This window comes from Fonsecaea nubica (assembly GCF_001646965.1).
Source record: "Fonsecaea nubica strain CBS 269.64 chromosome Unknown Scaff125, whole genome shotgun sequence".
Lineage (NCBI taxonomy): Eukaryota > Fungi > Ascomycota > Eurotiomycetes > Chaetothyriales > Herpotrichiellaceae > Fonsecaea > Fonsecaea nubica.
This window is the reverse complement of record NW_019173798.1, coordinates 212-27,596: the sequence shown is the minus strand read 5'-3', so window position 1 is coordinate 27,596 and position 27,385 is coordinate 212. Positions and strand designations below refer to the sequence as shown.

General features: G+C 52.3%; 13 protein-coding genes across 13 annotated transcripts; 5 read left to right on the top strand and 8 right to left on the bottom strand.

The window, feature by feature from the left end:
- Positions 1-80: 80 nt before the first annotated feature.
- Positions 81-2,065, bottom strand: AYO20_10893 (hypothetical protein; the record flags this gene model as incomplete). The annotated part of the gene is made up of 4 exons (XM_022649149.1): positions 81-368; positions 595-1,765; positions 1,864-2,000; positions 2,063-2,065. The coding sequence occupies 4 exons, from the start codon at positions 2,063-2,065 to the stop codon at positions 81-83; spliced, it is 1,599 nt and encodes a 532-aa protein (XP_022494872.1).
- Positions 2,066-2,663: 598 nt separating this feature from the next.
- AYO20_10892 (hypothetical protein) lies at positions 2,664-3,826 on the bottom strand (the record flags this gene model as incomplete). The annotated part of the gene is made up of 3 exons (XM_022649148.1): positions 2,664-3,104; positions 3,158-3,382; positions 3,443-3,826. 3 exons carry the CDS (start codon positions 3,824-3,826, stop codon positions 2,664-2,666), a joined length of 1,050 nt encoding a protein of 349 aa, XP_022494871.1.
- A 394-nt stretch (positions 3,827-4,220) lies between these two features.
- On the top strand, positions 4,221-4,784 carry AYO20_10891 (hypothetical protein; the record flags this gene model as incomplete). The annotated part of the gene is made up of 3 exons (XM_022649147.1): positions 4,221-4,434; positions 4,487-4,511; positions 4,571-4,784. The coding sequence occupies 3 exons, from the start codon at positions 4,221-4,223 to the stop codon at positions 4,782-4,784; spliced, it is 453 nt and encodes a 150-aa protein (XP_022494870.1).
- A 191-nt stretch (positions 4,785-4,975) lies between these two features.
- On the bottom strand, positions 4,976-7,297 carry AYO20_10890 (hypothetical protein; the record flags this gene model as incomplete). The annotated part of the gene is made up of 1 exon (XM_022649146.1): positions 4,976-7,297. One exon carries the CDS (start codon positions 7,295-7,297, stop codon positions 4,976-4,978), a length of 2,322 nt encoding a protein of 773 aa, XP_022494869.1.
- A 353-nt stretch (positions 7,298-7,650) lies between these two features.
- On the top strand, positions 7,651-8,629 carry AYO20_10889 (hypothetical protein; the record flags this gene model as incomplete). The annotated part of the gene is made up of 2 exons (XM_022649145.1): positions 7,651-7,794; positions 7,853-8,629. 2 exons carry the CDS (start codon positions 7,651-7,653, stop codon positions 8,627-8,629), a joined length of 921 nt encoding a protein of 306 aa, XP_022494868.1.
- A 97-nt stretch (positions 8,630-8,726) lies between these two features.
- Positions 8,727-9,476, bottom strand: AYO20_10888 (hypothetical protein; the record flags this gene model as incomplete). The annotated part of the gene is made up of 1 exon (XM_022649144.1): positions 8,727-9,476. The coding sequence occupies one exon, from the start codon at positions 9,474-9,476 to the stop codon at positions 8,727-8,729; it is 750 nt and encodes a 249-aa protein (XP_022494867.1).
- A 1,636-nt stretch (positions 9,477-11,112) lies between these two features.
- Positions 11,113-13,345, top strand: AYO20_10887 (hypothetical protein; the record flags this gene model as incomplete). The annotated part of the gene is made up of 8 exons (XM_022649143.1): positions 11,113-11,302; positions 11,414-11,714; positions 11,765-11,894; positions 11,951-12,041; positions 12,095-12,282; positions 12,335-12,575; positions 12,634-12,710; positions 12,770-13,345. 8 exons carry the CDS (start codon positions 11,113-11,115, stop codon positions 13,343-13,345), a joined length of 1,794 nt encoding a protein of 597 aa, XP_022494866.1.
- A 1,316-nt stretch (positions 13,346-14,661) lies between these two features.
- AYO20_10886 (hypothetical protein) lies at positions 14,662-16,757 on the bottom strand (the record flags this gene model as incomplete). The annotated part of the gene is made up of 3 exons (XM_022649142.1): positions 14,662-16,229; positions 16,278-16,659; positions 16,719-16,757. The coding sequence occupies 3 exons, from the start codon at positions 16,755-16,757 to the stop codon at positions 14,662-14,664; spliced, it is 1,989 nt and encodes a 662-aa protein (XP_022494865.1).
- An 834-nt stretch (positions 16,758-17,591) lies between these two features.
- AYO20_10885 (hypothetical protein) lies at positions 17,592-18,500 on the top strand (the record flags this gene model as incomplete). The annotated part of the gene is made up of 1 exon (XM_022649141.1): positions 17,592-18,500. One exon carries the CDS (start codon positions 17,592-17,594, stop codon positions 18,498-18,500), a length of 909 nt encoding a protein of 302 aa, XP_022494864.1.
- A 206-nt stretch (positions 18,501-18,706) lies between these two features.
- On the bottom strand, positions 18,707-19,696 carry AYO20_10884 (hypothetical protein; the record flags this gene model as incomplete). Its single annotated transcript, XM_022649140.1, has 1 exon — positions 18,707-19,696. The coding sequence occupies one exon, from the start codon at positions 19,694-19,696 to the stop codon at positions 18,707-18,709; it is 990 nt and encodes a 329-aa protein (XP_022494863.1).
- An 862-nt stretch (positions 19,697-20,558) lies between these two features.
- Positions 20,559-21,237, top strand: AYO20_10883 (hypothetical protein; the record flags this gene model as incomplete). Its single annotated transcript, XM_022649139.1, has 2 exons — positions 20,559-20,931; positions 20,993-21,237. The coding sequence occupies 2 exons, from the start codon at positions 20,559-20,561 to the stop codon at positions 21,235-21,237; spliced, it is 618 nt and encodes a 205-aa protein (XP_022494862.1).
- Positions 21,238-23,180: 1,943 nt separating this feature from the next.
- Positions 23,181-24,595, bottom strand: AYO20_10882 (hypothetical protein; the record flags this gene model as incomplete). Its single annotated transcript, XM_022649138.1, has 2 exons — positions 23,181-23,942; positions 24,041-24,595. 2 exons carry the CDS (start codon positions 24,593-24,595, stop codon positions 23,181-23,183), a joined length of 1,317 nt encoding a protein of 438 aa, XP_022494861.1.
- A 777-nt stretch (positions 24,596-25,372) lies between these two features.
- On the bottom strand, positions 25,373-26,364 carry AYO20_10881 (hypothetical protein; the record flags this gene model as incomplete). Its single annotated transcript, XM_022649137.1, has 3 exons — positions 25,373-25,622; positions 25,706-26,152; positions 26,267-26,364. 3 exons carry the CDS (start codon positions 26,362-26,364, stop codon positions 25,373-25,375), a joined length of 795 nt encoding a protein of 264 aa, XP_022494860.1.
- Positions 26,365-27,385: the final 1,021 nt, after the last annotated feature.

Genomic DNA, 27,385 nt, shown 5'->3' with positions numbered 1-27,385 from the left:
GCTGTATGGTCTTATACCGAATCATATACCTACCTAGGTATGCAATGTGCCCGTCCCATCCCATCCCATCCCACCCAACCTCACGACTTCCCGGCATCTTCTCTCTCCTCCTCGTCCTCATCCTCATCCTCGTCCATCCACCCGCGACACATCTCGACGGCCTTGCTCCACTTCCTGTAGAGCCTGTCGCTGGCGCGCTTGGAGATGCCGGGCTCGAAAAACTGCCGGCCCTCGGCGTTGATCTCCTTGAGCTCGTCAAACGACGACCACACCTTGACGGCGAAGCCGGCGGCGATGGCGGCGCCGAGGGCCGTCGTCTCGCGCATCTGCGGGCGGTCCACGGGGATTTGGATGATGTCGGATTGTGTCTGTTGCGCGCGGTCAGAAAAGTGGGAAGACAGAAGACAGAGAACGGGAAAGAGGAAATAGGATAGAGAAAAACAGGGTAGAAAAAAAAGGGGGCGTGCTGGGAACGCAAGAGCGGAAAAGGTCACGGACTTTGTAAAAACAGTTTTGTGTAGAAAAGAACACGTTGATAAAGAAGAAGAAAGAAAAAAGAGAGGGGAAAGGGGTCTGGTGATGGAGGGCTCTCACCTGCATGCACAAATCACTGTTACTCATGCCGCCGTCCACAGCTAACTCCTTTAGGTGAACGCCCGCGTCCTTCTCCATGGCATCCAGGATCGCCTTGGTCTGGAAACACGTCGCTTCCAGCGTGGCTCGGGCGATGTGGCCCTTCTCCGTGTACCCCGTCAGGCCAAATATAGTGCCCTTGACGTCGTCGTACCAGTACGGCGCGAAGAGGCCCGAGAAGGCCGTGACGAAGACGCACCCGCCGTTGTCCTTGACCGTGCCCGCCAGCTCGGAGATCTGGGACGACTCGCTGCCAAATCCTAATTTGTTGACGAGGAATTTGACCGAAGAGCCGGCCACCGCGATGGATCCCTCGAGCGCGTATGCGGGTTTGATGCCCTGAGGCGAGAAGTCGTATGCAACCGTGGCGAGGAGGCCGTGTGTGGAGATGACGGGCTTTTCGCCCACATTATACAAAAGAAAACAGCCGGTGCCATACGTGTTCTTTGCCCGGCCGGGGGAAAAGCCACATTGTCCCACCAGTGCCGCAGATTGATCGCCCAAGCAGCCTGTGATCTTGACCCCCTTGAGCTTGGTGGATGCGAGCGTGCCGTATGCCTCTGGATCTGACGAGGGTACGATCTTCGGCAAGTGCAGCTTCGGGGTCTTGACGTCGAGGTCGAAGAAGGAAATCAGTTTGTCGTCGTAAGAGAGCTTGTGGATGTTCATCCACATGGTTCTGCTGGCGTTCGTGGCATCTGTCACATACACGTTCTTTTCCGCACCGCCGTTCAATTTGTACACGAGCCATGTGTCCACCGTTCCAAAAGCCAGTCGTCCCTCTTCGTACGCCTTCTTCACCTTGTCAACGTGGTTTAGCATCCAGAGCAGTTTCGTGGAGCTGGGGTATGTTGACAATGGCAAGCCACACAGATCCATGAGCTCGTCTGCTCCCTTCTTCTGTTTGAGTTCGCGCACAATGTGTGCGCTCCGAGTATCTGTCCATACGATCGCGTTGTGGAGTGGCTCTCCCGTTTTGACATCCCACACGACAGTCGTCTCACGTTGATTTGTGATTCCAATAGCTTTTATGTCGGAGAGAGAGTAGCCCTGAGAGGTGAAGGAGGCACACGCTTCATCGATGCAAGTGCAGACCGAGGAGACAAGCTCCTCAGGATCGTGTTCATGCCAGCTGGACAGAAGTAAGAGAGACGAATATGATAGGAAAGCACCAAAGCCACCTCGTGTTGTTATCACACGCAGGTCTCGTTCACGCGCCAGAGAACTCACCCAGAGTGCGGATAATACTGCTCGAATTCGATTTGGTGCTCGGCCACAGGGTTACCAGCAGGGTCGAAGATGAGAAACCGTGTGCTAGTTGTACCATTGTCGATGGCTCCGACGAAGGTCTTATTTGATTTATCAACCTATACCAGTGCTGGTTAGTGGGTAACATGAATGTAGCAGGGACCTTGAAGAGTGAGAGTACCATGTTGGACAGAGGAGGCAAGCTTGGAGAACCGAGATGAGTCAACTGTTGCCTGAGACGTGATAGCATGGGAAACAAATAGCTCACACAGGAGTTAGGATGCCATGGAACCAGCAACAGGGCAAGCAAAGAGCAACAATGAACGGCGTGATCAAATAGTTTGTTGCGTCAAGCTGGAACATAACTCTGAGTGCGGAAATGCGGGGATGCATGTGTCTGCGGGAGCTATGATGCAACGCCGAGACGACGATCGAGAACAGCATGTGGCAAGGCTGCTCCTAAGCACACGATCATAAGTAGCACCAATGAGGAATTTGGGATTACCGACAAGAGGGCCCGCAAAGTCCATACTGTGACCTGTTGTGCTAATCGCCATGTCCCTGGTTGGTATCTGCGTACCAGAACATTTCGATAGATCAATTATGGCGAACTGTGCACAGACGAAAACACACCAGAAAATCTCATTCCGGTTCAAAAGACAAATGAAATGTTTGGATTTGCCTGCCTTGGCCTTGATATGTACAATGACTGCTCCCTGCAAACAATCAGCGGGTTTTTGCAACGATTCTCCATTTTCAACGCACGGCTTTCTTGGATTCCTCTATTCCTCGTCCTCCTCACCACCTTCTTCCTCCTCTTCTTCATCGCTACCCACTGGTTCGGGTCCAATTTCTTCCAGCTGTCTGGCCCTGAGTTCCCTCATTCTGTCGGCAGGTCCCGGAGGTCGGGTGACCAAATCAGCGATTTGGCCACGGCCGATCAACGAAGCCACGATACTGGCACCGACAATGAAAGTGAGAACAAATCGGTAGACTCCGTACCACTGAGGAGCCCAGCCTCGAGCAGAAGCTCTGGCATCATTGTAGTACAAAAAGGTAAATGCCATGAACTGGGCAATCAAGCCAACCTCTGCAGGGAGGAGAAGTGTTGGCCATGCTACAGCAGTGGCAACGATACCCATGGAGTATCTCGGATATCCTTTGTAACCACCGTAGCCGGCCCATTCAAGACCCCAGTGGATGGCACCAAGGAAAGAGATGATCTGAAGCTACTGGTCAGTGATGGAAAATTTTGCGTTTGTCTGGGTCAACTGACCGAGGCACCATAACCGAGCTGGATTGGCTCAATGATGTGCAGCAATGTCTCGGCTGTCTCGCCAGACATGAAAAATCCCTGGCCGTGGGTGGCCGCATATTGAATATCGAACGAGAGGTATACGGTGGTCAGAGACGTAGCCAGGTATGGGATGACACCTGCCAGACCGACATAAAGAGCTTCACGAGGCACTGCGGACAAGCTAAATGTCTCTTTGATCGTGTTCTGTGTGTCCCAGGATTAGCAAAAGCGAACTGTGACATCCCACGCGTGCCGGAAACCCACAAAGTCACTTCGAATACCGCCCATCATATCCACATCCTCCTCGTCGGCAGTCTTGCTCTGCACTTCCCCAGTGACTTGTCGAGTCGTCGAGTCAGCAGAGACTGCTTGTGGGACTGGTTGCAAAATCTTTTCATGCAGTGCCTTTTCTGCCTTTGCCGTGTCATAAGCGTGGGCGTTGTGGGCGTAGCGTACCAAGGCCCTCGGAACTGGCTGGAACGCGGCGACGGCGACGATACGAGAGGTCCGTACAGGACGAGCAGAGGTCCGCAGCGAGGCTTTCAAGGCATTGTTGAGGACGCTTGTTCGCGGGGTTGTAGCTTGGAACGAGGTGTAGGAGCGCGGGATCGAACGGACAGCGCTAGTGCGCAGCATGGTCGTCGACATGATGGGCAATGGCAGGTCTGTAAAGTCGAAAAGGTTTACAGGCCGACCAGAGCCAGCTGGACTGGAGCTGCAGAGCGAAGTTGGAAGGAGTGGAGATGGTCGAAAGGTGCTCGATTGAAGAAAGGATTGAAGTTCGAAAGAGCTCGGATTGAGCTCACACTCTGGTGCTCGATATGGAAAAGCTTATTTGTTATGACCGTGTAAACAGATCACCTGTTCCACTTTGTGGGCGCTGATACCAGGTAATATTGGTTTCAAATGACAGCTTGGCTCAGGCCATCGTCATTGGCCGTGCCAAGCTTCCGCAGAGCTCCTGCGCCGAACCTCACTTGTCTTCTTCACTTTTGAACATACTGCCAGCGACAACATCCTCTCCACTCATTCATCGTGCAAGATGTCCTTCCAGCGTATTGGCCTGCGCCTTGCGCAGCAGCAGCTACGATCGCCTTCTTTTCGACCCCTCTTCCGATCCACCTTCCAGCGACGTCTCGCGAGCAGTGGTGTCCCAAGCCCACCAGGCCAAGGAACAAGCAAACTCGTTGGAACCGCCGACAATGCCTTCAATCGTGAACGAGCTGCCGTGAAAGCCCATGCTGCTGCTACAAGTGGTATGTCTTCTGACCACACCTTCAAATCTGGAAGAAGACTAACGTGATCCAGACCTCTGGCGTAGACTCTCGATCTAGTATGAAGTCCCCTTCTTCACCACGCAGCAAGAAACTTGGTTTCTAATCATCCTTACAGCGTCGTCATCCCATGCCTAATCCTGGCAAGCATTAACGCCTATAACCTGTGGAACGAGCATTGGGAGCATTGGAGTCACATGCCCCCTCTAGAAGAGCGCGTTGAATACCCCTACCAAAACCTTCGAACTAGAAACTTCTGGTGGGGAGATGGTGACAAGACTCTCTTCTGGAACGAGAAGGTCAACTATCACAGGAAGGACAAGCAGACCTAAAAGATATGAAAACCAAAGTGCGCTGGGCTGGCTTCAAAAGGCTCGTCTGAGCGAGGTGGACCTGATTTGTACATAAGGCATGCAGAGGAAGTGAAGTGGTGACCTGACTGAGGCATAACAAGACCATAACCCATTCATACAGTTCAATACTTGAGGATTTCAGTGTTGACCCGGCACTTGACGGGCAAGCTTCAGACGTTCTGAGCCTCGAACTCCTTCTTAAGCCCCAGGTACTGTGTCGCAGTGTCGTTCGCTAACACCCAGTCTCCTCTCCAGTGCATAATGGTTGCCTTTTTCTTTAGCATCTCCAGCTGGCCCTGCAGATCTTCTATGTACCTATATTGCGCATAGGCATGGTCGATATGCTCCATTGCTTTGTTTATGAACTCTTTTTGCTTTGTCGAAGATGACTTGTCTGGTCCTGACGATGAGCCAGCAAGACCCATGTTTGCGTCTGCGAGCACGGAGTATGACTCGGCGGCGAGTTCGCAATCATGGCATTCCAGCACTTGAGGCATTATTGACTGGAGAAGATCGGCAGCAGGGAGAAACTCGCGGAGGTGGTTGAGAATTGAGGCAAGGAGACAGATCGATGCCCATAACGAGTGTAGGATTCTTCCCCTAAACGCAATCTGTGCTGCGCGCATGACGATCGAGAAGGCCTTGAGCGGATGTCGGCTCTCAATCAAGATTCGTGCTTTGAGGAGCAATAGCCGGTTCTGCACGGCGATGTCATTAATTTCATGGTTCCTATCCGCACCTTGTGCCAAATCTTCGACCCTTTCAAGAGCCTGGTCGAGAACCCCCCGGCGGATAAGCAGCTCGATCTCGAGCAAGGACAGTAAAAGTGCAACCTTTACATCTGGTGCCCCTTGTCCGCTCAGTCGATCGAGCAAATGCTCTGCAGCATCGAGATTGTCCCGAAGTATCAGCCTTCGAGCCCTAAACAAACCAGAACAGAAGTTTAGAGCATTCTGAAACTTCATCCGCCGATGCACATGCGATGGAATATTGTTAAGCACTTGTTCAGCTTCGGCGTATCTGCCGCGTTGAACCAAGAGCCCGGCGATGCGGCAATAGTGCTTGAATAGATCTTCGAGTGGAGCGTCCTCGGAATGGCACTGCAAGAACGCTTGTCCACACCACCAGCTAAGATGGCCAAGGCCAATCCTGCTAAAGGCAGCACCTTTGATGAGCAACATTGGCCCGACGGTGCTATGCGTTGATCGCACCACATTGAGGTAGGATGCTTTTGCAATGTTTTCAAACACGCTTGCAAGGCTGTCTCCGTACTGCATCCCAAGTTTTGCTTCACTCAAGAGTGTCGTCCCCAAGAGACTCCACATCTCCGATTCCTTGGCCCGTGCTTTCAGGAATGCAAGTCCCTCGACCTCGCTACCGAGAATGCCGCTGTCGCGTATGGCATCCGCCTCCTCGGGAAAAGAGCGTCCGAAGTGATACACCCAGCTCATGCAGAAGTTAAGGCACGTGTTGTCTTTGTTTTCGCGTGCGGTGGCAATAGCTTCCTGCATCGCAGAAAGTGCCTCTTCGTGGCATCCAAAGTCTGCTTGAAGAATGGCGAGGTTGAGCAATGCATACTGATATATTGCTCTCTCGCGTGTCTGCATTGCATAATCAAAGTATCTGTGCAGATTGTCGAAGGCTGAGTAGTAATCACCAGCTCGCCACGAGTCAAGAAAGCTGAGATAATTCCCCAGCTTTGGTATGACGGTACCAGCTTTGGCCATTTGTTGAAGCTTCAGTTTCATTCCGTCAGGTAATCTCCCACCAAGACGCTGGATCTCGGAGACCTGAAATTCCATCAGTTTCTCGACATCGTACATACTAAATGCTCCGTGATACTTTTGATCGTCCTCGGCTAGTCTTCCATACATCAGCATGGCTAGAGGATGTGACGAATCAAGGTCCAAATCCGCAAGGTTCGAGTCAAGAGCGTTTCTGCCCCCTCCGTGGTTCTTCTTCTCATATGCCTCGCGAGTCGGCAGTCTGTAAGCAATGAAATCCTGCCAAAGAGTGATGCTGTCTTGAAACTGTAGCCTCGTGTATTCCAAATGACAGCGTCGAATGAAAGCACCTAGCGGGGATGTTCTGAGAATGGGTGAGTGGACTTGATCGGATCCATCCCCGCTTTCGCGGTCCCTCTGAAACTGTTCTCTTGATCTCGTCAAGAGCGAAGGCAGATATGTGATGAAGGCGTCGAGCGCATGGGAGCAATCAATCTCCCATAGTCTCTTCAGGAGGAGATCAAATAGAGTTCGTCCAGGTCGTGCAGACGGGCGTGAGGATAAGGTGGATTCGAATTCAGCTATTGGGAGCGCATGCTCGAACTCTGTGCTTTCCCGGAATAATGGAGAATGCTTGCTTGATGGTATAATCTGAGAAAGGATAAAAGATAACACGGCCGTAGCTTCTTTGGTGGGGACTACATCCTCAGTGTAGAGCAGAGTGAGCACCAGCAGGGTGATTTTTGCTGGAGTCAGATACCGACTCATGTTGCGGCTGGCGTCAGTTCAAGTCAATCCCGCATATACAAGTAGCATTCTGGTTGCGTCAGTCAGGTGCATCACTCTGCTCGAGCACCATTCCTGCTCGTGAGAGAAGTTGTTTCTTTAGCAATAATACATATGGAATCTGAATAAACAAGGAAAGGTCGCGTCAGTCGGGCGCATCGTGTCGTTGAGGCGCCACTGCAATCGTTCATTGGTTCAACTTCGGCAAAATACTTTGCTGTGTTTGGCACGTTTGCTTCATTTGCCCCGCAGTTTTTCTTCCAATATTGTTTCTGTCACCAGAACGACCAGCGCAGGGAAGATATTTCGCAGAGACCCTGATAGAAGTCGTCAAGATGGCTTTTGTCAAGTCAGATCTAGAGGGGTTTCTGCCTCTGTTAGCCTCAGGTAAAGTCCGAGAGCTGTACGATGTCGACTCAAAATCCCTGCTCTTTGTGACTACCGACAGGATCTCGGCTTTTGATGTTATCATGAAGAATGTATGGTCTCCCTGGCCCTTCTCGTGCTGCCATCTCGTTGACGAGACTCATAATTTAGGGTGTGCCAGAGAAGGGACTCGTCCTAACGCTGATGACTGTGCACTGGTTCCAATATCTCCAAAAACAGATCCCTGACCTCAAGACCCATTTCATTTCTCTCGACCTGCCTCCTACGGTCCCGAATGACGTTGCTTCCCAGCTCAAGGGCCGAAGTATGCTTGTGCGCAAGCTCAAGGTGTTCCCGCTGGAGGCCATAGTCCGTGGGTACATCACAGGATCCGCCTGGTCTTCCTACAAGAAAACCGGTGAGGTAAATGGGAAGAAAATGCCCGAAGGCCTACAAGAATCGCAAGAGTTCCCCGAACCTATATACACCCCCAGCACCAAGGCTGAGCTGGGTAAGCATGACGAGAATATCTCCACGGAGCAAGCCACGCAAATTGTGGGCGAGAAGTATGCGAAAAGAATAGAAGAACTGTCGCTCCGCATCTACAAGGCAGCACGAGACTATGCAAGAGAAAAGGGCATCATCATAGCAGACACGAAGTTTGAATTTGGTCTCGACGAGGAAACGGACGAGGTCGTGCTTGTAGATGAGGTGCTCACCCCAGACAGCTCGAGATTCTGGTCGAAATCCAGCTACAAGCTCGGCCAGAGCCAGGAGAGTTTTGACAAGCAACCGCTGCGAGATTGGTTGACAGATAATGGACTCAAAAACAAACAGGGCGTGGAAATGACTGATGATGTGGTTGAAGCAACTCATGCAAGATACCTCGAGGCGTTCAAAATCTTGACGGGAAAATCTCTAGAAGAGACTCTACACGACCTAAAATGAAGATGACATGCTGTATACCATGAATGTCCAATGCATACACGAATCTTTGTTTTCATACATGTTCTCTACCGCATTTGCCCAGGTGCACTGAGTTGGCTTACCTGAACGCCTTTGTATCTCCCGAGCCAACTTTCCCAAAGTGCGGTACTCGTTCACGAAAGCTTTTCCTTTGTTCTGGCAGGTTCCTTTTCTCTTCAGCCTTTTGCGCCAGCTTCTCCAGTGTTACTTCGCTTAATCTTGCGCTTCCTTGGTCTCCCTCTTCCCATCCCGTCCGCCCATCAACTTGACCTCTCTCGTTGAGATTTGTCGCCCACATTGCAGCGATCCCGAGTTCAAACGGGCCTGGTTGTCTGTCAATCAAGCCAATGCCAAAGCTCTTGACCTTTTGTCGCAACATTTCTGACTGCGGCTCCGTGACGATCCCGTGGTTCGTGCGCACAAACTCGTGCAGTTTGATCCAAACAGTCTCCCATTGACCAGGATCATTAGGTCCTTCTGCGCCCTTGTGATATTTGGTGTACAAACGATGCTGATGTATATCTGACTCTACGATCGAGTCCGTTTGTATGTTGACAAAGTATTTTCTGCCGTCGCTCTTCACTCGCAGCGCGAGGTACATGTAAGAATCAACGTTCCAGAGCAACTCTCCAAATAGAGTTCGCCCTCGGTCCTCATTTCTCCATGCCGCATAGCCTGTCCTGTGAATGTCTGGTCGATCTGTGGGGAGCTTCGTGGAGATGTTTCCGTGGAAAAGGATGTGCGCAGGAGTAGGATGTTCGGTAGATATATCGCGAGGCTTCTGGGTGAGTTGTGCTGTCGAGAACCCGCCTACTGACTGGTCGGTCATTGTCTTTAGCGTAGTAATGGTCTCGGGGTCTGCAAAGTCGAAGATAGGATATGGGGCGAGAGGTAAATGCAGCCCTTCGAGATTGAGAGCTGCCCGTCGGGAGAAATTAGCCTGCTTGTTCGATAATGCTGCTTCTATGCTCGTGAAGGGCACCTATCACTTCTACTCATTGTATTCCAGGGTTCAAGAAAGGAAGTCCAGGCGTTGGATGGCTCCTCTGGGGCTCACGTACCAAATTTCGTTGCTCTTCCGAGTTCCTGGCTTGTTTTCTTCCAGAAGCCAGGCGCACAGCGCCTAACTGTAGGAACAAACATCATTATCCTCTTCCGCAACGTGTGCCTTTATCTCGGAGATGACGAGCCCATCGCAATGATCCCAATGGTCCTTCGTAGCGTGAAACTCGCAACTGCTTGCTCAACGTCATGGGTATTCACGTGCTTGTGCTTTTCCCTCTCGTTCTCGTCCGCCAATAGTCCGCTGCCGCCCTCGGGATCGGCCGGTAGAACTCCGGCACTAGCTGTAGTCAATCTGGACCTCCTTCTCTAGCCAAGCGGTCGACATTTCCTAATAGCGCTTAGCGTGTATCACCACGAGGCTGAGGTCTTGTCGTGAATCTTCTGCCGCTCTTTTCATTGTTGTTTTCTTCTCTTCGCACATTCTCCTTCTCCATCTTCATCATCACCTTCATCCAAGACACTGACAAGTTGCGACCAATATATCGACTGCTCAGCATCGCGTGTGTGGCCTTGGTGCCCTGTCGCTGTCCCGTCACGCCTTTCCTGGTGAATAGGTAGATGACGGGAGCGCAAGAAGAGACTTCAGGTGCACCACTAGAGTGAGATGTGACTCCAGCCTGCTTTGGTCATTGTCCATCCATAACATTGTGAGCAAGCCATCACTCACCTCAAGTGGCACAGACTGCTGACATACACAGACACAGATCGTTCCCAAAATGCGTCTTGGGTGCTTGTTTGGGTGACACTTGCGCGTGATGTGCTGGTGACCTCTAGCTTTCGTCCAAAGTGCTAAGACATATGGCCTTTGAGGAGTCGCATGCATCCGGTGTTGGTGGGTTATCATTGACAAAGATGTCGCCGGGTGTCAAGAACAAACTGGCTCCAAATAGAGGGAGTCAGATGGAGTTCAAGAAAGGACATCAAGTTGAGGTCTCGAGCAGCATGATGCCGAGGGCTCGGCCGCTTCCAACCAAACATCCTCCAGTTGAGCAGGCATGAGATGAGGCATCCATCATGAACAGCATGTGGCACTTATGTGCAGATACAAGCGTTCGCCTGGAGAGCACAAGCGGTCCAGAAGCAAGGAGATGGAGAGGCCAAAAACAGGCCGTCCCCATGAGCTTCAGGAAACGGATCTAAGAATCGGAGTGACCTGAATGCCAAGCCCTCATTCATGATACCCCTCGCGATCTCAACACACTTCACTTTGAATTGTTGCCTCTTTATATTCCCACTTTTATCTTTTCGTTTACAGCATTTTCGAATGCTAAACGCCCTTCTCCCCTCTCTATTACAGTCAGAGAGAACCGTTTGCAGGGTGAGCACTGCTTCCTCAGCCTATAAACTTGACCTGGAACCCTACTTATATCAATCGCTGTGAAACAGATAAGCCTGCAGCAATGGCGTCTCGCCTTGCCTCCTCTTCATCCTCTCCTCCTCGCCGAATCATCCTCCCTACTCTCCCCGTCATCTTCCCTCGCTCCTCATCCTCCACACCAAATCCCGAGATCAAGATGATCTCAGAGGACGCAGCAAACACCGAGCTCGACGGCGGGCAGAACCGCGTCGAAGACACTCCTGCCGCTCAAGGTTCGTCCTCCTCTGACCCTTCACCTCCAGGTCACACTGGCAAACAGGACAACCTGCACCTTTTCACTCCTGAATTTGATGAAACTTGACAGTCTTCTGATGATTTTCCAGGCTCAATCTCTCTACCAGCATCTTTGAAAGATGCAAACTCCCACGGCGCGGTTGACGAAGCCCAGCAACCAACCCAGGCACCGATCGAGCCAAGTGCCGAAGACGATGTGTTTGGTGCTCCCAGCCCTGTTACAAACAGCAGCGTCCCTGTCAACACTGTCGCTCATCGAATCATCAACAATCTGCGTGCTCCTGCTGGGTACAACGGTTTCGTGCCGCGACCAGATCGTGTGAATCAGGTTCCGACCGCCGCAAATGCGCAAGGTCTCTACCCACCAACCGCACTCATCTTCGTGGCAAAGTAAGTTCACAAAATTCTACCCAAGACAAACGCGTACTGATTCATTTTAGTCTTTCCAAGTATCGATCTGAGGACCAACTTGAGATTGCCTGCCATCAGACCTTTGACACGTACGGCCCGAATCACATCAAGATCCGCCGTGACAGAAACCAGCACCCGTTTGCGTTCATCCAGTTCCAGGTAAGCGCAGAAGAAGACCACCTGAAACAAAATCATCTTGTTAATAACTGTGACAGAGAGATGAAGATGCCACTGCGGCTGTTGCCGGAGCATATGGACTCATCATAGATGGCAGAAAGATTCGTATCGAACAAGCCAAGGCAGAGCGTGAGTTCGCAAGCGCACATACTCGGATTCATCAAAAGCTGACGATGACCCAGGCTCTGTGATTCTCAGCAAGACTGATGGCACCATGGTCAGTGAGGCAGAAACTCGTGGGATCCTCGAACGCTACGGACCTCTAGAGCTCGTCGCCCCGACCAACATGGCAAACCGACGCCACGGTGGCTCAGGATATGGCATGTATGTCAAGTTTGCGTACTACCTCGACTGTCGTGATGCTCTCAAGGTATGTGCTCGAGCCGCGGTGGTTGGTGACCAGCCTTCTGACCCAGCAGCAGCTCTTCCAAAACCACACCTCTGGTCTCCAACTGTACATGGCTCCTTCTCTTGAACCACGCTTCCGCATCGGCCCAGACGGCGCCGCCGTGGTTGGTGGCTTCTCCAATCCTCGGTCAATCATTGACCAGAAGTCCATCTACGTTGGAAACCTGCCAGAGGGGACAACCCGGGCTCACCTTGAGGAGCTCTTTGGCGAGTTTGGTGCCATTGTCCAAATCAACGTCATCAAGAAGACTTATGGTGAGTTCCATCATTGTCAAACATGTCGCCTCCCGTGTCCATCTAACGCACAAAACAGAGAACGATGCGGTGAACATCTTTGCATTCATCGAATTTGCCACTGCCCATGAGGCCGACCGCGCTGCCAGTTCTGAAGTAAGTCAATCCCGTCACTGCAAACAATTCACCACACAAACTAACCGTCACTCTCACAGCGTTACCTGCATGGCCTCAAGCTCCGTGTGGAACAAAAGGAGTACTCTGCACGTCGCCCATCTGGTCGTCTCATGGCTCCAAACACACGAATTCAGCAGCAGAATACCGGTCCCAGACACAGATACGGTAACCCCAACCGCAGCTATCCTTTCCAGCAAAATAACTTGAACTACAATGTTGGTGGCACTCCAGAATTCTACAACCGCGCCCATGGTCAAGCCGGCGGTGCTCACTGCATGCCAGCCCACCAGATCACTCCACCCTCAACCGTCCAGTACAACCATCAGGGAATCCCCCAACCCATGTATGGAACTCCGCAGCAGCAAACATCTGCGTACGGTTTTGGCACCATGACTCCTCCAAGCCACTCTAACATTACCTACGGCAACATGAGCCACATGCTCCCAGCTGGTATCTTCTCCCCAACTCCAACTCACATTGATCAGAATCAACACCACAATGGCTTCATGGGTCCTGCCAATCCTCCTCCTCCACATCTCTACCAATCTCCCAGCGTCTACCTTGGACATTCCATCTCTACCATTCCAGAGACCTATGAAGAGGGACAGTACTAGCATTGAGGCCGGCGTTCGAGGCGTTTTGAGGCGAACCAAATCCACATGTGCAACAGAGCATGAAAAAGGAACATGGTACATGGTACACAGAACATGAAAATATGTCTCTCACATCACTCACAAATGACATTCACAATCACATCAACATCATCACCGTTCGACAAACAGACACATGGCTGAGAACATTGAAATGGGGCTTGAAAATGGGCTGGAAATAGGGCATGAAACAAGAGAGATCTCACACATGATGAGACACAAATGAGACAAGAAAGAGTTGAGCTGGAACAAGGAAATACAGAACTTGAAATTGAAAAAAAAAAAAAGGACAAAATGTGCTCAAAGGGTGACATGAAAACATGAGCTGGTATGGGTGAGGAAACATGGAGGAGCTTGAAGGGAATTTTCAGCGCTTGACATGCACAAAAGCATGTATTATGGACTCTCTACTCTTTAACAAAACAATGAGCTTACAGACCCTTTTTTTTTTGAAGCTTTGTCCTTCGTCTTGTCCATCCGTGACCGCAAATCGATGGACAACAGGCGGATACTGGTAATAAATTCTCCATATCCGTCTAGATTATCTCCTCGTCGCCGACCCGGGCTATTCCTCCCGCTTTACATCCATAGTGTACGGCCTGTTTTTTGGCCATCTGATATCTCATTTGATGGGCAACAAGCAGACAATTGGACATGCGTGTCGATGGCACCGCCAATATCACCGAGTCCGCGACCCGTCCCATCCGCCTGGCTCAGGCCCATCGTCTCCAGCCTGTTTTTCACCCTCGCCGATGCCTTGCACTGGACAACGACCCGATCGACAAACCGGACACCACCACGATGATCCCCCTGTCGGCGACCCGCCCCATATCCGCCACCTCAGATACCTCGTCCCCGGCCTGTTTTTCCCCCTTGGCCTATTTCGCTCACGAGCGAACGCTGGCGCGAACGCCCCTTCTCCGATCTGCGTACGACGCGGTCGTCCTCCCGCCTCATAGGAACGTTCACGCACGACAAACCCGACGGCCTGTTTTCCCGCCAATCTGATTGTTGGTAGCGTCCTCGCCGTCGTCGGGTGTAAATCCTATCCCGACAGGCCCTAGCGATGAAGCGCAGGATCTCCTCCTCCCACATATCCCTTCCAGGCCCGTTGAATCTCAGGGGACGGTTGTACTCAATGACAAAGCGGAATAGCGGGCAACGTGACTTCAACCAGAGGAACAAGGACGGAAACACTGAATACTGTGTGGATAGCATATCATTCTCATTGTGATTCATTCAGGAAAAGACTCGTTCATCACTCTTTGGAAACTCTCGACTCAAGCTTGAACCTCAGCCGGAGCATGAGGGGGTGTTTGCGGGGGATTGCCAGCCTGGTTTCCCTGCAAACTTTCCAACAGCTCGACCGACATGTCGTCCAGCTCATCCTCCTTAAGCCCAGTAGCAATCGCTACGAGTTTTCTGTGTTTGCCAACCTTCTCGCCTGCACCCGCCTCACTCATCAGTTTGGCAATATCTTTGACCCACTGTCGGCGAAGATTTTGTTGATTGTTGAGCTCAACTGCCCATGGCACCACCGCACGTATTTCATCAGGGGACAGTGCTGATGTATTGGGGAAACGGAACGCCTCGGGACTCGTCTGCTGGTCTTGCTGAAACACTTCATTCTGCAGGGCCGCATGCTCTTTTTGTTCAAGGAGAGACTCCACCTCGCGTAAACATTCGTCATATTCCTGTCTCAATGAGGGAATCTTGGATACATCCTCAACCTTGGCCATCAGTGAAAAGGTCTCTTGTCGAATCTTATGTCGCTGATTCTCGAGCTCGGTCAGTGCGTGTTTGGCTTCTGCAATTTCCGTGTCCCGCTCCGAGATCTGCAAATCGTACATGTCGGCTATTTTGTAGCTGCCCGCGTCCATCAGAGGGACGATCTTATCGAGCACCAAAGAGGCAGCGCGTGACAGAGCTTCTTTTTGTCGCTTACGGCGCGATTGTTTGGCCGCGAAAGACTCTCCAGCACGTGGGGGCGATGAGCCCGGCTGCTGAAGGCTTTCCTTCTTCTCTCGAAGAGCTCTGAGATACTCGTTGGCAGTCTCTCCCTTCAAATTTGGTATGTCTCCGGCTTCAGGGCAATGGTTGAGGAGGAATGTTGCGACTTTGACACATCCGTTGCGGATAGCGCAGAGTGCTGCAGTGTCGTGATTGTGGTCAATGGAGGTAAGGAGTGCTTGAACGTAGTTTGAGCCCATTTCGTGCATTTTGTTTATCAGGACTTCGCAATAGTACCGAGCACAACTCCATTTTCCCCTGGAGCGCGCTGACTCGGCGATGTGGTGGAAAACGGTCGCCCCATAAGCGTCCCGCTCCACAATCGTTCCGGCCAAAGCCTGCACGATCTTCGGGAAAGTCTTCTTGTCGTAATTGTTGGTGAACAAGACAGCTCTAATCAGAGGGGTTTCAAGTGAGCTCTTGTTTTGGGCAGCAGGATTTGCACCGCGTGCGAGGAGGTCTCGTGCAACCGCAACATCACCCATGGCGCAAGCCCAGTGCAGAGCGTTGTTACCCAGATTATCAATCGGCCTGTCAACATCGAAGTTTGTTGGGGGTTCTGGTGGTAGGATATTGGAGGCAGCCGGGTCATCACCAGCCGTAACAAAGTAATCCAATAGTTCATCGCCATACATGGTATGTTCGAGGTCTGATGCAGTAGGAGCGATTTCTTCAAAATCTCGTTTTCGCTTTCTCGAAGCAGTAGAATTTTGTGAAAGTGGAAGGAAGTCGTCTTCTGCCATGAATGAAGCAGTCTCTGGAGAGTGGTCTCGACTTTCCGTCCCATTGTAATGTACACTGGCGCTTTCGTAGCCGTCCACAGGTGGGTAATGTTGGGCTACGGAAAGTTGGCGAGCATTTTCGGACGGAGTGTGCCTATACTTACTTGGCTGCGACGGAACTTTGCGTGGAACGGCAGGCTGTTTCGGTTGCTTGGGACGGTTTGAGACAGCGGTGGTATGCTTGGGAGCAGGAGGCGGGCTTCGATCACCCGGGACGAAGTCGAAAATTTGGGCAGTGCGGTCAAGCACACCATGCTTCTCAGCTAGCGACCGACCTTCGGTCAGAGGGACCCATGTGCCTTGATATTTTCCATAACCGCCTTGAATTTTCTCGTGGACACCCTTCTGCACCTCACGTTCGAGGATCCTGGTCCGCGCTGGTTTGTCAAACCCAGCAATCTTCAGAATATGTGTAGCGTTGACCCAGTTGTCGGACCTGCGGCGCATAACATGGTCGCCGCCGACCTTGAGTTCATAGACGGGAACCTGCAGTCACATGTCAGTCTTGCCTGATGTGTCAAGGGAAAAGGCACAAATATTCCTACATTGCTGTACGTCGCTGAGTAGATTTCCCTGTCCGCCATTTTCGACCTGTTCGTAGCGGGATAGAAAAGGGGCAGCGATAGGAGAGGATGAAGGTTGACAGCTAGGTTGACATGGCCGGAGGGGATTTATCACGAAGCAGTGACTGTATCTGTCGTTCAACTGCCTGCGCCCGGAATGTCCCTCAGTACAAAAGGGGTCCACAGCAACATCTGCCCTGACAAGGACGCGACAAGGGGGAGCGAGAAATTCAAGAAAGACGCGTTTCGCGCGATATTGGCGGAGATGGCGGGGTGAATCAGGCAGCCAATCGCAGGCCAGGCGCCAAGATATGACGTCCCGCTTAGTCACTTCCCGATATGGAATTCTTCCCGAGGCTTTCTCCGATCTCTCTCCGCTGCCTTTGAAATCAAGACAATATCAGATGAGGCGAAACAATGCACTCACCCCTCGCGTCATCGGAACTGTAGTAAAACCTCTTAGGATATCAATACTGAATGGATTGACAGGCACGAGCGGGACGATCTTTCATACCTAATCGACGCTCTATTTCTCAACGTCATCTTGTCTTCGATGTGCTTCTGCTGCTGACAATTTCAAAGGTCGATCGAGTCAGATAAATATACTGGACTACTCTTCTCCCGAGGTATACTCCCCACTCCAAGAACATAGTTGACCTGATCAAGTCGTTGTCTCAGATACAACTCAACTCGCGACTGACGCTTCTCCGTATGCAAGCAGTCTCTCCTCTCAAAACTATCCGGGCATCTTCCTCAATTGCGAGGAACCTGTCGCACGCTGCTGCTTCTTCCACTCGACGCCTTGCCTCTCCCAATCCTCGTTTCTTCTGCTCCAGCGCTCCTCGCACCGTCAATATGACGACCGGCGTTTTCAAATACATCGATCCCTCATCCTATGTCGACAGCGACGTCCCTTTCGTGAAGCCGTGGAGCAAGGTCGATGGTCCTGGCTACTCGTTTAAAATGACCGATCGTGAGCGGTCGGTGGAAAACATTCGCGGGCAGGAATCCAAGTTTTCCGTTGACACCTCGGGCTTCGCTGTGTACAATTACCCGGCGAAAGAGAAGGCTTTCACAGACGACGCAAAGGTTCGAGAAGGGTATTATGCCGAAGTAGAGGCCCTACTACGAGAGAAGCTGCCCGGGGTGAAGAAAGTGGTCTTCTTTGATCATACCATCAGAAAAAGAGAGAAAGCTTCCCCGCGCCAACCTGTTCAGCAAGTACACGTCGACCAGACGCCTAATGCAGCCGCCGTCCGGGTGCGCAGGCATTTACCTGCAGAAGAGGCAGAGGAGTTGTTAAAAGGCCGCTATCAGATCATCAACATCTGGCGTCCGATAGCACACCCAGCATCCGACTTTCCCCTCGGCGTCGTTGATTACCGAACAACCGAGCCCTCCGACTTAATCAAGGTTGATCTGCTCTACCCCAAACGGCAATCCAATGGTGTCCACGACGATGACGACCGGGGCAAGGAGGTTTTTCCCGACCCAAACTCCGCTTCATCCACTGCCGGTTACGAGGTGAAGGGTGAAACCTTTGCCGTCCGGCCAAACGACAAACACAAGTTCTTCTATATGAAGGACATGACGCCCGAGGAGGTCATGCTCATCAAGTGTTTCGACTCGGCCAGCGAAGTCAATGGTGGCAAGAAGGGCATAGCCGGTTACACGCCGCATACTGCCTTTGTGGATCCGCAGACACCTGCGGGCGCGCCTGGAAGGCAGAGCATAGAAGTGCGATCACTGGTCTTTTACGAATAGACGGGTCTGCATACGTCATACATGTGGAAGCAGTATACATATATATAAAAGATTTAAAGTGGCATGGCATCAGGAGGTTTTAGTCAGCGAGTCTTCAATAACTACAAGAATATATATATGACATTATCAAGCACGATTTCTTGTTGTAACTACAAATTGCAGTCCGCCATCCCCGAACAATTTCACCAAAGAACAAAAGAGATTCCTTAGTCCTCGTCATCAATTCTCAAGACGACCTTCCCCCTAGTCCTGCCACTGCCCAAGCGTTCAAATGCATTCTCAAACTGGTCCAGCTTGAACACACTGTCCACCACGGGCCGCACTCGCCCTTGTTCGGCCAACTCGGTGATCCTGCCCAGCTGCTCGCCAGAGGGATGCATGACGAAGAACTTCCCGGAAATGCTCTCGTCCACACCTTCGGGAGTATCCAGGAGAAACTTCCACTGCATGTCCGCGGGTGGGACGATGGTCAGGAGCTGCCCGCCTCGCTTGACCGCATGCCACGCCTGGTCGAGCGAGGACAGGCCGGTGCAGTCGAAGACGAAATCCACCTTGCGTGTAGCCGAATCTTCTTCGGCCCAAGAACGGATGTTCGTGGTCCGGTAGTCGAGGACTTCATCTGCGCCCAAAGAGCGGACGAAGTCGATGTTGTTGGGGCCCGTGGTGCCGATCACGTACAGACCAATGAGTTTGGCGAGTTGGACGGCCCAGATTCCGACGCCGCCAGAAGCGTTAGTGATCAGGATACGCTGCTGCCCAATCGGGGCCCTTGCAGAGTTCAGGGTTGGAGGAGTGAGTTTAAACTGTTCAAACAACGCTTGCCAAGCGGTCAGGGCGCCGACTGGCATGGTGGCTGCCTCGTCGACGGACAGATTCTTGGGACGCAGGGCGAGTTCGCTGTCGTCTGAGACCGAGTATTGCCTTGCAGCTCCGGCCTGCGGGTAAGTGACCCGTCCATAGACCTCGTCTCCCGGCTTGAACTTGGAGCCAGATGATGGAGAAGTAACCACCTCCGCAACGAATTCTACGCCGGGCGATGAAATGGTGAGCTCTTCCGGACGAGGCCAGAGGAGCTCGCCTGCTGTCAGGGCCACGGCGTGTGACTTGATCAAGTACTGCGTCGAGGATGGCGTCGGGAGAGGAGTTGAGGCGAGGCTTAGAGTCTGCTTCTTCTGGTTGTGCAAAAGGGCACGCATTGTGCTGGGTAATCTGCTTGCTGACATTGTTCTTCTGTCGGTTATCGGGGTGCTGGTTAGAATAATACTGAGTGTGCTCTTCTTTGAGAATGTTTGGTGCGAATCTGCTCACATATAGTCATGATTTCACCACGGGGCTTCTCCCACCTTTTTATACTCAGATTCTGAGACTTGCTCTGCCCAGCTTCTGGCTCGTGCTTCCGGACATCATGCACCAAGGAGGACAGGGTCTCGCCATCGGCAACGAATCTCTTAGGCAACTACTCGCTTTTCGTATTTCCTGAACTCTCAGGGACTGTTTCACACAGAATCGCCCAGCTTCTTGCTGAACGGGATGCCGTCGTCGCTCCATGCGCGAAACAGTCGTCCAGGAACAGGCTTAGCTCCGTGGTTTGCGATGACATGTGTGACTTCCTCTTCGAGACAAGTAAGGGAAGGGCAAGAAATGCATTAGTAAGGACTCAGGGAGCTGAGCTGGGGAGTGGCCTGCCGCATCGTGGGGCAGAAAGTCTTTGGGCAACTTGGCGCAGTTTGGCGACTCGTGTGCCTCGATGGGTTGTTTGGTCTCGGGGGCTTCCAGCACCTCCGCGGGGGATTGTCTGACTCATTCACATGGAAGCTAACACTGTCAAAGCAGTTGTAAAAAGGAAAATACGTATGTGATATCCAGGTAGGCGAGTTTGGTAAGGTAGCATCAGCCTTCATATCTACGAGGCCCTGCAGATCCACAGGAAAACTCTCCAAACAAACTAGGCAGCAAGCTTTAATGCGACACATAACTCCATCTCAACCGTAACGATGAAAGCGTTTTTACTCACGTTCTCCTCTAGACTCCTCTTCCTGAGAACATTATCTTGTCGAGATGCCTCTCGTTCTTCAGCCCGCCGATGAGGCCGATGCTCCTCGCATCGTAGAGATCGAGCGTCTCGCCTATGCCTCGAACCCTCTCCAGCCTATCCTGTTCCCGGGACCATTCCCACCGCAGGCCAAGCATGAGCGTGCGGAAGGGCTCATCAAGCAGCTCCATGAAGATCCAACCGTCCGATGGGTGAAGGCGCTCGACACTGAGACCGGCGAGCTTGCCGCGTTTGCGAAGTGGAACATCATCAAGGAACCGAGAGAGCCGAATCGGGGTCGACAGTTTGGTCCTGGATGCAACGTCGAAGCCTGCGAGGAGTTCTTCGGCGGAATTCACAGGAAACGAAACGACCTGATGGGTGGCAAGGCATATTGCTGTGAGTTGACTCTGCACGGACATGCCGCCCTCGCACGCCTTGACTGAGGAGACACAAACAGTACTTGACCTCCTCCAGACGGATCCAAAATACCAGGGACGTGGTGCAGGAGGAAAGTTGATACAATGGGGCCTTGACATCGCCGACGAACTGCACCTCCCTACGTACCTTGAATCGTCTCCTGCCGCCCACGGCTTGTATCAGAAATTCGGCTTCCGAGATATTGACAAACTGACACTTGATCCCAAGTGGAACTACGGATCGGCAGACGCGAGCATTTATTTTATGCTTCGGGAAGCAAAATAGGGACCGTCTTTGGCTTGGAAACAAGACTGTCCTGACTGCCTTTCACTTCCTGCAAGGTTTGGTGATGGAAGCGAACAACTTGGAGCCATATCCGTTTGCTGGAAGCTATACCAGACCTAGACGACTCAGTGAGTGGGAAGCTTATTCATGCCTATTCGACGGGATATGCCGTTTGGCGAGCGGATGGCCGGTAAGAAAGAAAAGACCTAGGGCAACTTCCTGATTCCATCCCCCAGAATACGCAGCTTCTGCGTCTGCGGACTTGATTCCCCAGCCGCCGCGCAGCCTGGGCGAAGCGGCGCATGTGGATTTACTACCCTGACGGACTTTACATCTGGGTCTGATCTCAATCTTGAGTAGCCGACAAGCAAGGGAAGCCAACGACAAGTGCGACGGACCAACCGCATCTTGCAGCAATTTTTCCGGTTGAAATGCTTCTGCTGAATAAGACTTGTTATCTAAGATATTCTAGGTCAGCCTAGCGGGCCTCGACTACCCAATACGTAGCAGCTGACCTACTTCCTGAACTTCATTCCGACTATCCATCCGATGTGATGTACTGCTTTTTTCACCTATCTTTCCACACTTTGACCGACAAACATCCTGCTCAGGAGAAAGCCGTCGTTCCCAGCGTCCGCACGCCCGCATCAAACTAATAATTCAACATTGAGGAAAACGCAGACTAACAACGTGCTGCGGAACCCCGCGTTCTTCTCTACCGCCTACTCAAAAAGAAAAGGTACGGCCTTTGTCATGAGGCGCATGAGCGGAGGCAGATACATGGTAATGAATGGTTCTTTACGTTTTTATTCTATTTTTTTTTTATATCTCGCCTCGAGTGTGTGATAGATGAAGCCGCCCCAGCACTTGCTTCCCCAATCATGCCCACAAAACTTGAAAGCGACTCCTCTTCCCCCTGTCTTTTCATTGAGCTCTACATTTCCCACGCAATTACTCGGGTCCTCCTAATAATATTCCACAATGGCGGTTCGTGTGGACGGGAGGGGCGGATACAATTGACGAAATGGAATCTACGAGTTGGAAGATTACCAGCTGCATTTTGCTCTTTCGAAACCCGAATCGGCTGATATGCTTTTTCAGTCTGAGTGGCAAGACAGGTGGAGATTTTCCACTAAACTCCTCGCACCTGGTTCGACTGGATCTCACTCTCGGACGACGAACCGTCCAGCATAGCTCTGGCATGCTGTTCAAGTAGGAATTCGCAGAGAGACAATGACCGGAACCGGATAAACGACCACAGAGTCACGGGCGATAGATTGTCATTCGACTGGCCCACCCGCTGCGGAACGCCCTCACTATATCCAGCAAGGGCTGACGGACAAGATGCGACAATCCTGCTTAACCTTCAAGCAGCTCGAAGGTTTGAAGGGTTTGACCAGTACTCTCAGCGATATATTCGTGCAGGAACAGACTCACAATATGACCCAATGGAATCCCGATAAGCGGCATGGATTGCTGCTATCCTCGGCGAAGCATGGGTTACTCCGATCCTGACCCTCCACACCTTCACCGAGTTGACTGAAGATGCATGAACCTCGGGTTGGTGAGGTATAGGCTATACACACAGAACACGCATCCGTATACCCATCTGTATGTGCATGCCTGTCTACAGTGTCTGCCCAGCTGCCCGGCCACCCTTCGTGAGGGCGGACCACGGTATCATGCGTGGAACAATGGAAGAAAAGAAAGAAAGAGGCTATGGGAGGGAGAAATGCACTCAATGGCCTGCCTCATTTCCTCCTTTCTTCCCTTCCTTCATGGGAGTGGAAATGACTCTGTTTTTTTGGCATTAACTACTCCAATACTCGGTAGCAGTATACCACTTGTACACGGAAGAAACGAATATCAAATAAACCCCGACCCCGGGCCCGGTCCAATACCTCTTGTCGTTGTTTATGTTTGTATTCATTAACTAATTCATTTCATGCTTCTCCCAAGTTCTGTGACCCTCCGGCTGCAGCTGTGGTATCTATACTCGTGCTACTCTGTCTAACCACGTCCTTGTCATGGCCGATAACCTCCGTCTCAACAGCAAGCCTGCTATCCAAATGCCAGTGGTCCTCGAGAAACTCCCTTGCCCTGCGGAAGGCGTCGAGTTTCAGCTTCCGCTCCAGGTCGCTGATCCACGAGTCCGGGAACTGCGTCCACCCGTGCACGACGCCCTTGACTTCCTCGACGATCAGGTCGTCGCCGCGGCCCTCGTCGCGCACCTTCTGGATCCAGGTCATGCTCTGCTCGTTCAGCGAGTCGAACTGGGGGAGCACGAGTAGCATCTTGGCTTTCGGGTGGAGGCCGAAGTTCTCGCCGTCCCGCGCCCGGATGTCCGCGAGCCCGGGACTTGCTCGTGGATGACCCCTCTTCTCGGGGGGTAGATAGGTCGGCATCAATTCCTTCTCGATCTTCCATCGTTCGACAAATCCCGAAGGAGGATTAAGCCCTTCGGGTCTTGGCCTCTCGTGTGGTAAAAGCCGGGCGTCCAGGCTCGGGTAGAACAAGAGAACAGGAATGTCATTCGGCCAGTCCCAGGGCAGTGGGCTCACCCAGTCTGTCTCTGCCGTCGGGTCGTCTTTGACACTGAGAGCCAGGTTCAGCGCGATATTTCCTCCGGAGCTGAATCCTGAAAAGGCAATCTTCTGCTCGTCTAGTTCGATAGGTTTTCGTCCTTGTTTCAGCATCTCCCACAGCTATGCAACGACATTAGTCTCTATCGCGGTTGAACGAAGCTCAATATGAGAACTTATACGAGTCTAATGCATTCTTTCAGAGACAAAGGGGGACTTACTATCCCTTCCCTCAGCGGCTTGAACGCTCTGCTGCTTGGGTCAATCACTGCAAGCACAACATCTTCGGCGTCGAGATTGGCTGCAGGGAATTGCGCATATGGACCGAGTCGATAGTCCACCGAGATGACGACGCAATTCAGCTCACGGCACATCCTGGCACAGAACGGAGCTTGCTCCTGGCAAGATCCGAGGATGAAGCTGCCGCCATGGAAATCGATCAGGACCGGCAATTTCGCATCGTCGTCGTCGTCGATGCCGATGGGCCGAAGAGCGTCCTTGAGGTGCGCACCAGCGGCGTTCTTCTGAGAGTGGAAGAGATGGTGATGACGGTGCTTGCGCAGGGGCGGGACCCAGACGTAGACCGGGATCAGATGCTTGCCGCGCGAGGGGATCTCGAAGACGATGGGCTGCGGACCCTCGGAAGCGGTGAAGTTGAGGACAAAGTCCGGGACGAGGCGGGGGAGAGAGACGAGGGCCTTGCGCCATGAAATGCCAAAGGGTTGCGTGAACATGGCCTCGGCGGGGTTCTTGTCATCGGTATACTTGTGTTTCATGGGAAGGATGCGACTTGGTGATGTACTGTAGGTGCTAGCTTGTCCGGGGGTGGGCGGAAGAGACTTGGCGACATCAGTGTATGTGCGGAGTGTTTCAATCCTTTTTGCGGAGCGACGGGGGGTTTGTTATGGAGTATTTGATTTCATCCTTCAGCCTTCGACCGAACCTCGACGGCTTAGGAAAATACAAGGTTAGTCAGTCTGTAGTCAGGTGGTGAGTTGGTGGTCGGTCGGTCGCAGAGGCTGTGCTGGCACTGGGTGGCACTGACGAGGCTACGTGCTGATTGGCTGTATGATGCTTATGTAACAATCATGACCCAAAGCCCGTTGACTGCCCGTCACGGGTGCCCGTCTTTTAGCCGCCGCTTTAGTTGCCATATTCACGCGTCCTCCCTCCATGCGCGACGCGTCCGTTGCAGTCAAGTCTCCTTGGTACTCGCATGTTGGACGCGGGGAAGAGTATGATGCTTGCACCAACTATATTTGAGAAGCCTTCTGTAAGCGGCAAGACGATCCCCCCCTCTGGGTGCCCCTATCCACGCATTATTCTCGTCTGGTCGGCCTGATTCAACAAGGTTACAAGTTGGCAAGATCATCAGGGGTAAGCCTCATAGATTCAAGGGTGTGAGGAATACTGTGGGCAACGATTGGTACAGATCTACTACCTCACAGTGCACCTGAATCTCCCACTGGGCTTCTACTGCTAATGTCATTCGGTTTCATTCTCTCGACGGCGCTGCGAGGACAACATGCATACGAGTAGGTGAAGGGCATCGCTCATGCCATATGCGTCCCGCCGTTCACACCCAAGCAGACGCCAGTCATCCACCGGGCCCTTTCCTCGCAAAAGAAGGCGGCCGCATATGCGATCTCCTCGGTCTCTCCAAGTCGAGATGCCGCAGGGGTCATGGCCAGCATTGGCTCAAGGCTGTCTCGAGTCGGGCCTATCAATCCGTTGAATGCATCGGTATTCGTGGCTCCAGGACAAATGGCGTTGACAGTACACTCATACTCCCGACCCAGCTCCCTTTTATTTGGTAGGGAATCCGTCAGCGGGAGAAGAGAAGGGTTAAGGAACATTCGGTGGGTGAGCAAATGTGAAGTACTTACACAGCCCAGCATCGAGTAAAACTCTCTATCATGCTTTTCGTCCCGTTATAGACGCTCGCTCCTGGATATGGTTGTCGGGCTCCGCTAGAGCTCAGGTTGACAATCCTGCTCGGTTTGGCCAGATGCGGCAAGACAGCTTGGGTCAGAAGCAGCGTCCCGCGACCGTTCAAGTTGACCTGCCCGTCCCATTCCTCGAGGGTGACGTTCTTGAGGAATGTCATCCAGGCGATGCCGGCGTTGTTGACCAGGATGTCGACTTTGCGACCATTGGTGCGCTTGACGGCCTGTTCGACGAGGTGTCTGGGACCGTCCACCGTTGATAGATCGGCTTCGACAGCGAAGCACTCGCTCACATGGTTCCCGCCGGTGGCTCGAATCTTTTCCAAAGTGGAATCGGCTTCTTGTTCAAGTAAAGCAAACGGATAGTTTGTGACCACGAGAGCGCCTCTAATTCAAAGGATCCAGTCTGTCAGCTGTGGGCTCGTCCTGAGATATAGAGCACACGCATGGACCACACTGAAGGTTCGACCCTGTCAATTCCAACACCCCCTACCTACATACCTCGAAGCCAGCTCGATGGCTATAGCTGCCCCGATGCCTTTGGAACTCCCGCTCACGATGGCCAACTTTCCATCCAGAGTCTGCGGTTTTTGCGCCATCTCCGTTGTTACCGAGCGAGAAACACGTTTGTCGCCAAAGTCAGATAAGGGATGGGTGACGACCTCTGTGGTGATTGATGGGTACCGTGTCCCAAGTGCCTAATACCTAGTATCTAGGTATGTAGCAAGGCGAACCGAGGTATACTTGTATGTACTATCAAAGGAAACGAACCGAACCGAACGACGTCCTCCTCATCCCCAAACGCCCAGAACTGGCACTTTCCAAGTACATATGGCGCGAATCCAAGTCCGAGTCGTGCTGCAGCTGCAGCTGCAGTCCAACGAAAAATGTGCCACCGGACTTGTTCGGTACACAGTACTCGGTCCACGGATGTTTGTATTGGACAGTTGGACGTTCCCTGTCCCCCATCAACGCAGCGCGTCGTGTTCCCCGGAGCCCTTGCGGCCCTGGCGTTCTGTGCTCCTGCGCCTCGGTGCGCAAGTGACTTGTCCATGCACCTCTCTTGTCGTGTTGAACGGCCATTGGATCCCCTCACACAGTCGGTTCGACCTCTGCATCCATCGTGCGCACCACACGATGGGACCGTGAACTCCTGGAGGAGCCACCACCAACTTGAGTTGTGGTGCAGATCAAAACCAAACCCCCCGGAGCCTCCAATGCCATGCCGGCAACCCACTTTGTACTTTGTACTTTGACCTGTACATGTACATGTACACATCAAAACTCCCCTTTCCATCCTTCCGGGGTCGATTGCGATTACGATTGCGAACACCTGTGTAGGAAGGTACCTCGCCACTCGTACCAGAAAAATACCGGTGGTACGGAACCGGCATTCTCAATTCCACAAAGGAGTTTGGGCTCTTTGCTTCGCTTACGAGTCAAGTTGAAAACCGACCCCGTTACCTGTGCCACTGTACCTATTTACATGCTTCGTACCGAGTATGAGGTAAATAACCTATTTATCTTGGGTAGCAGGGTAGCCACTTAGCCCAGCAGCCCAGCGGCCTAGCACCTTAGCACCCGAGTCACTCCTCCCTGCTCCTCTCCCGCCCTCCCCTC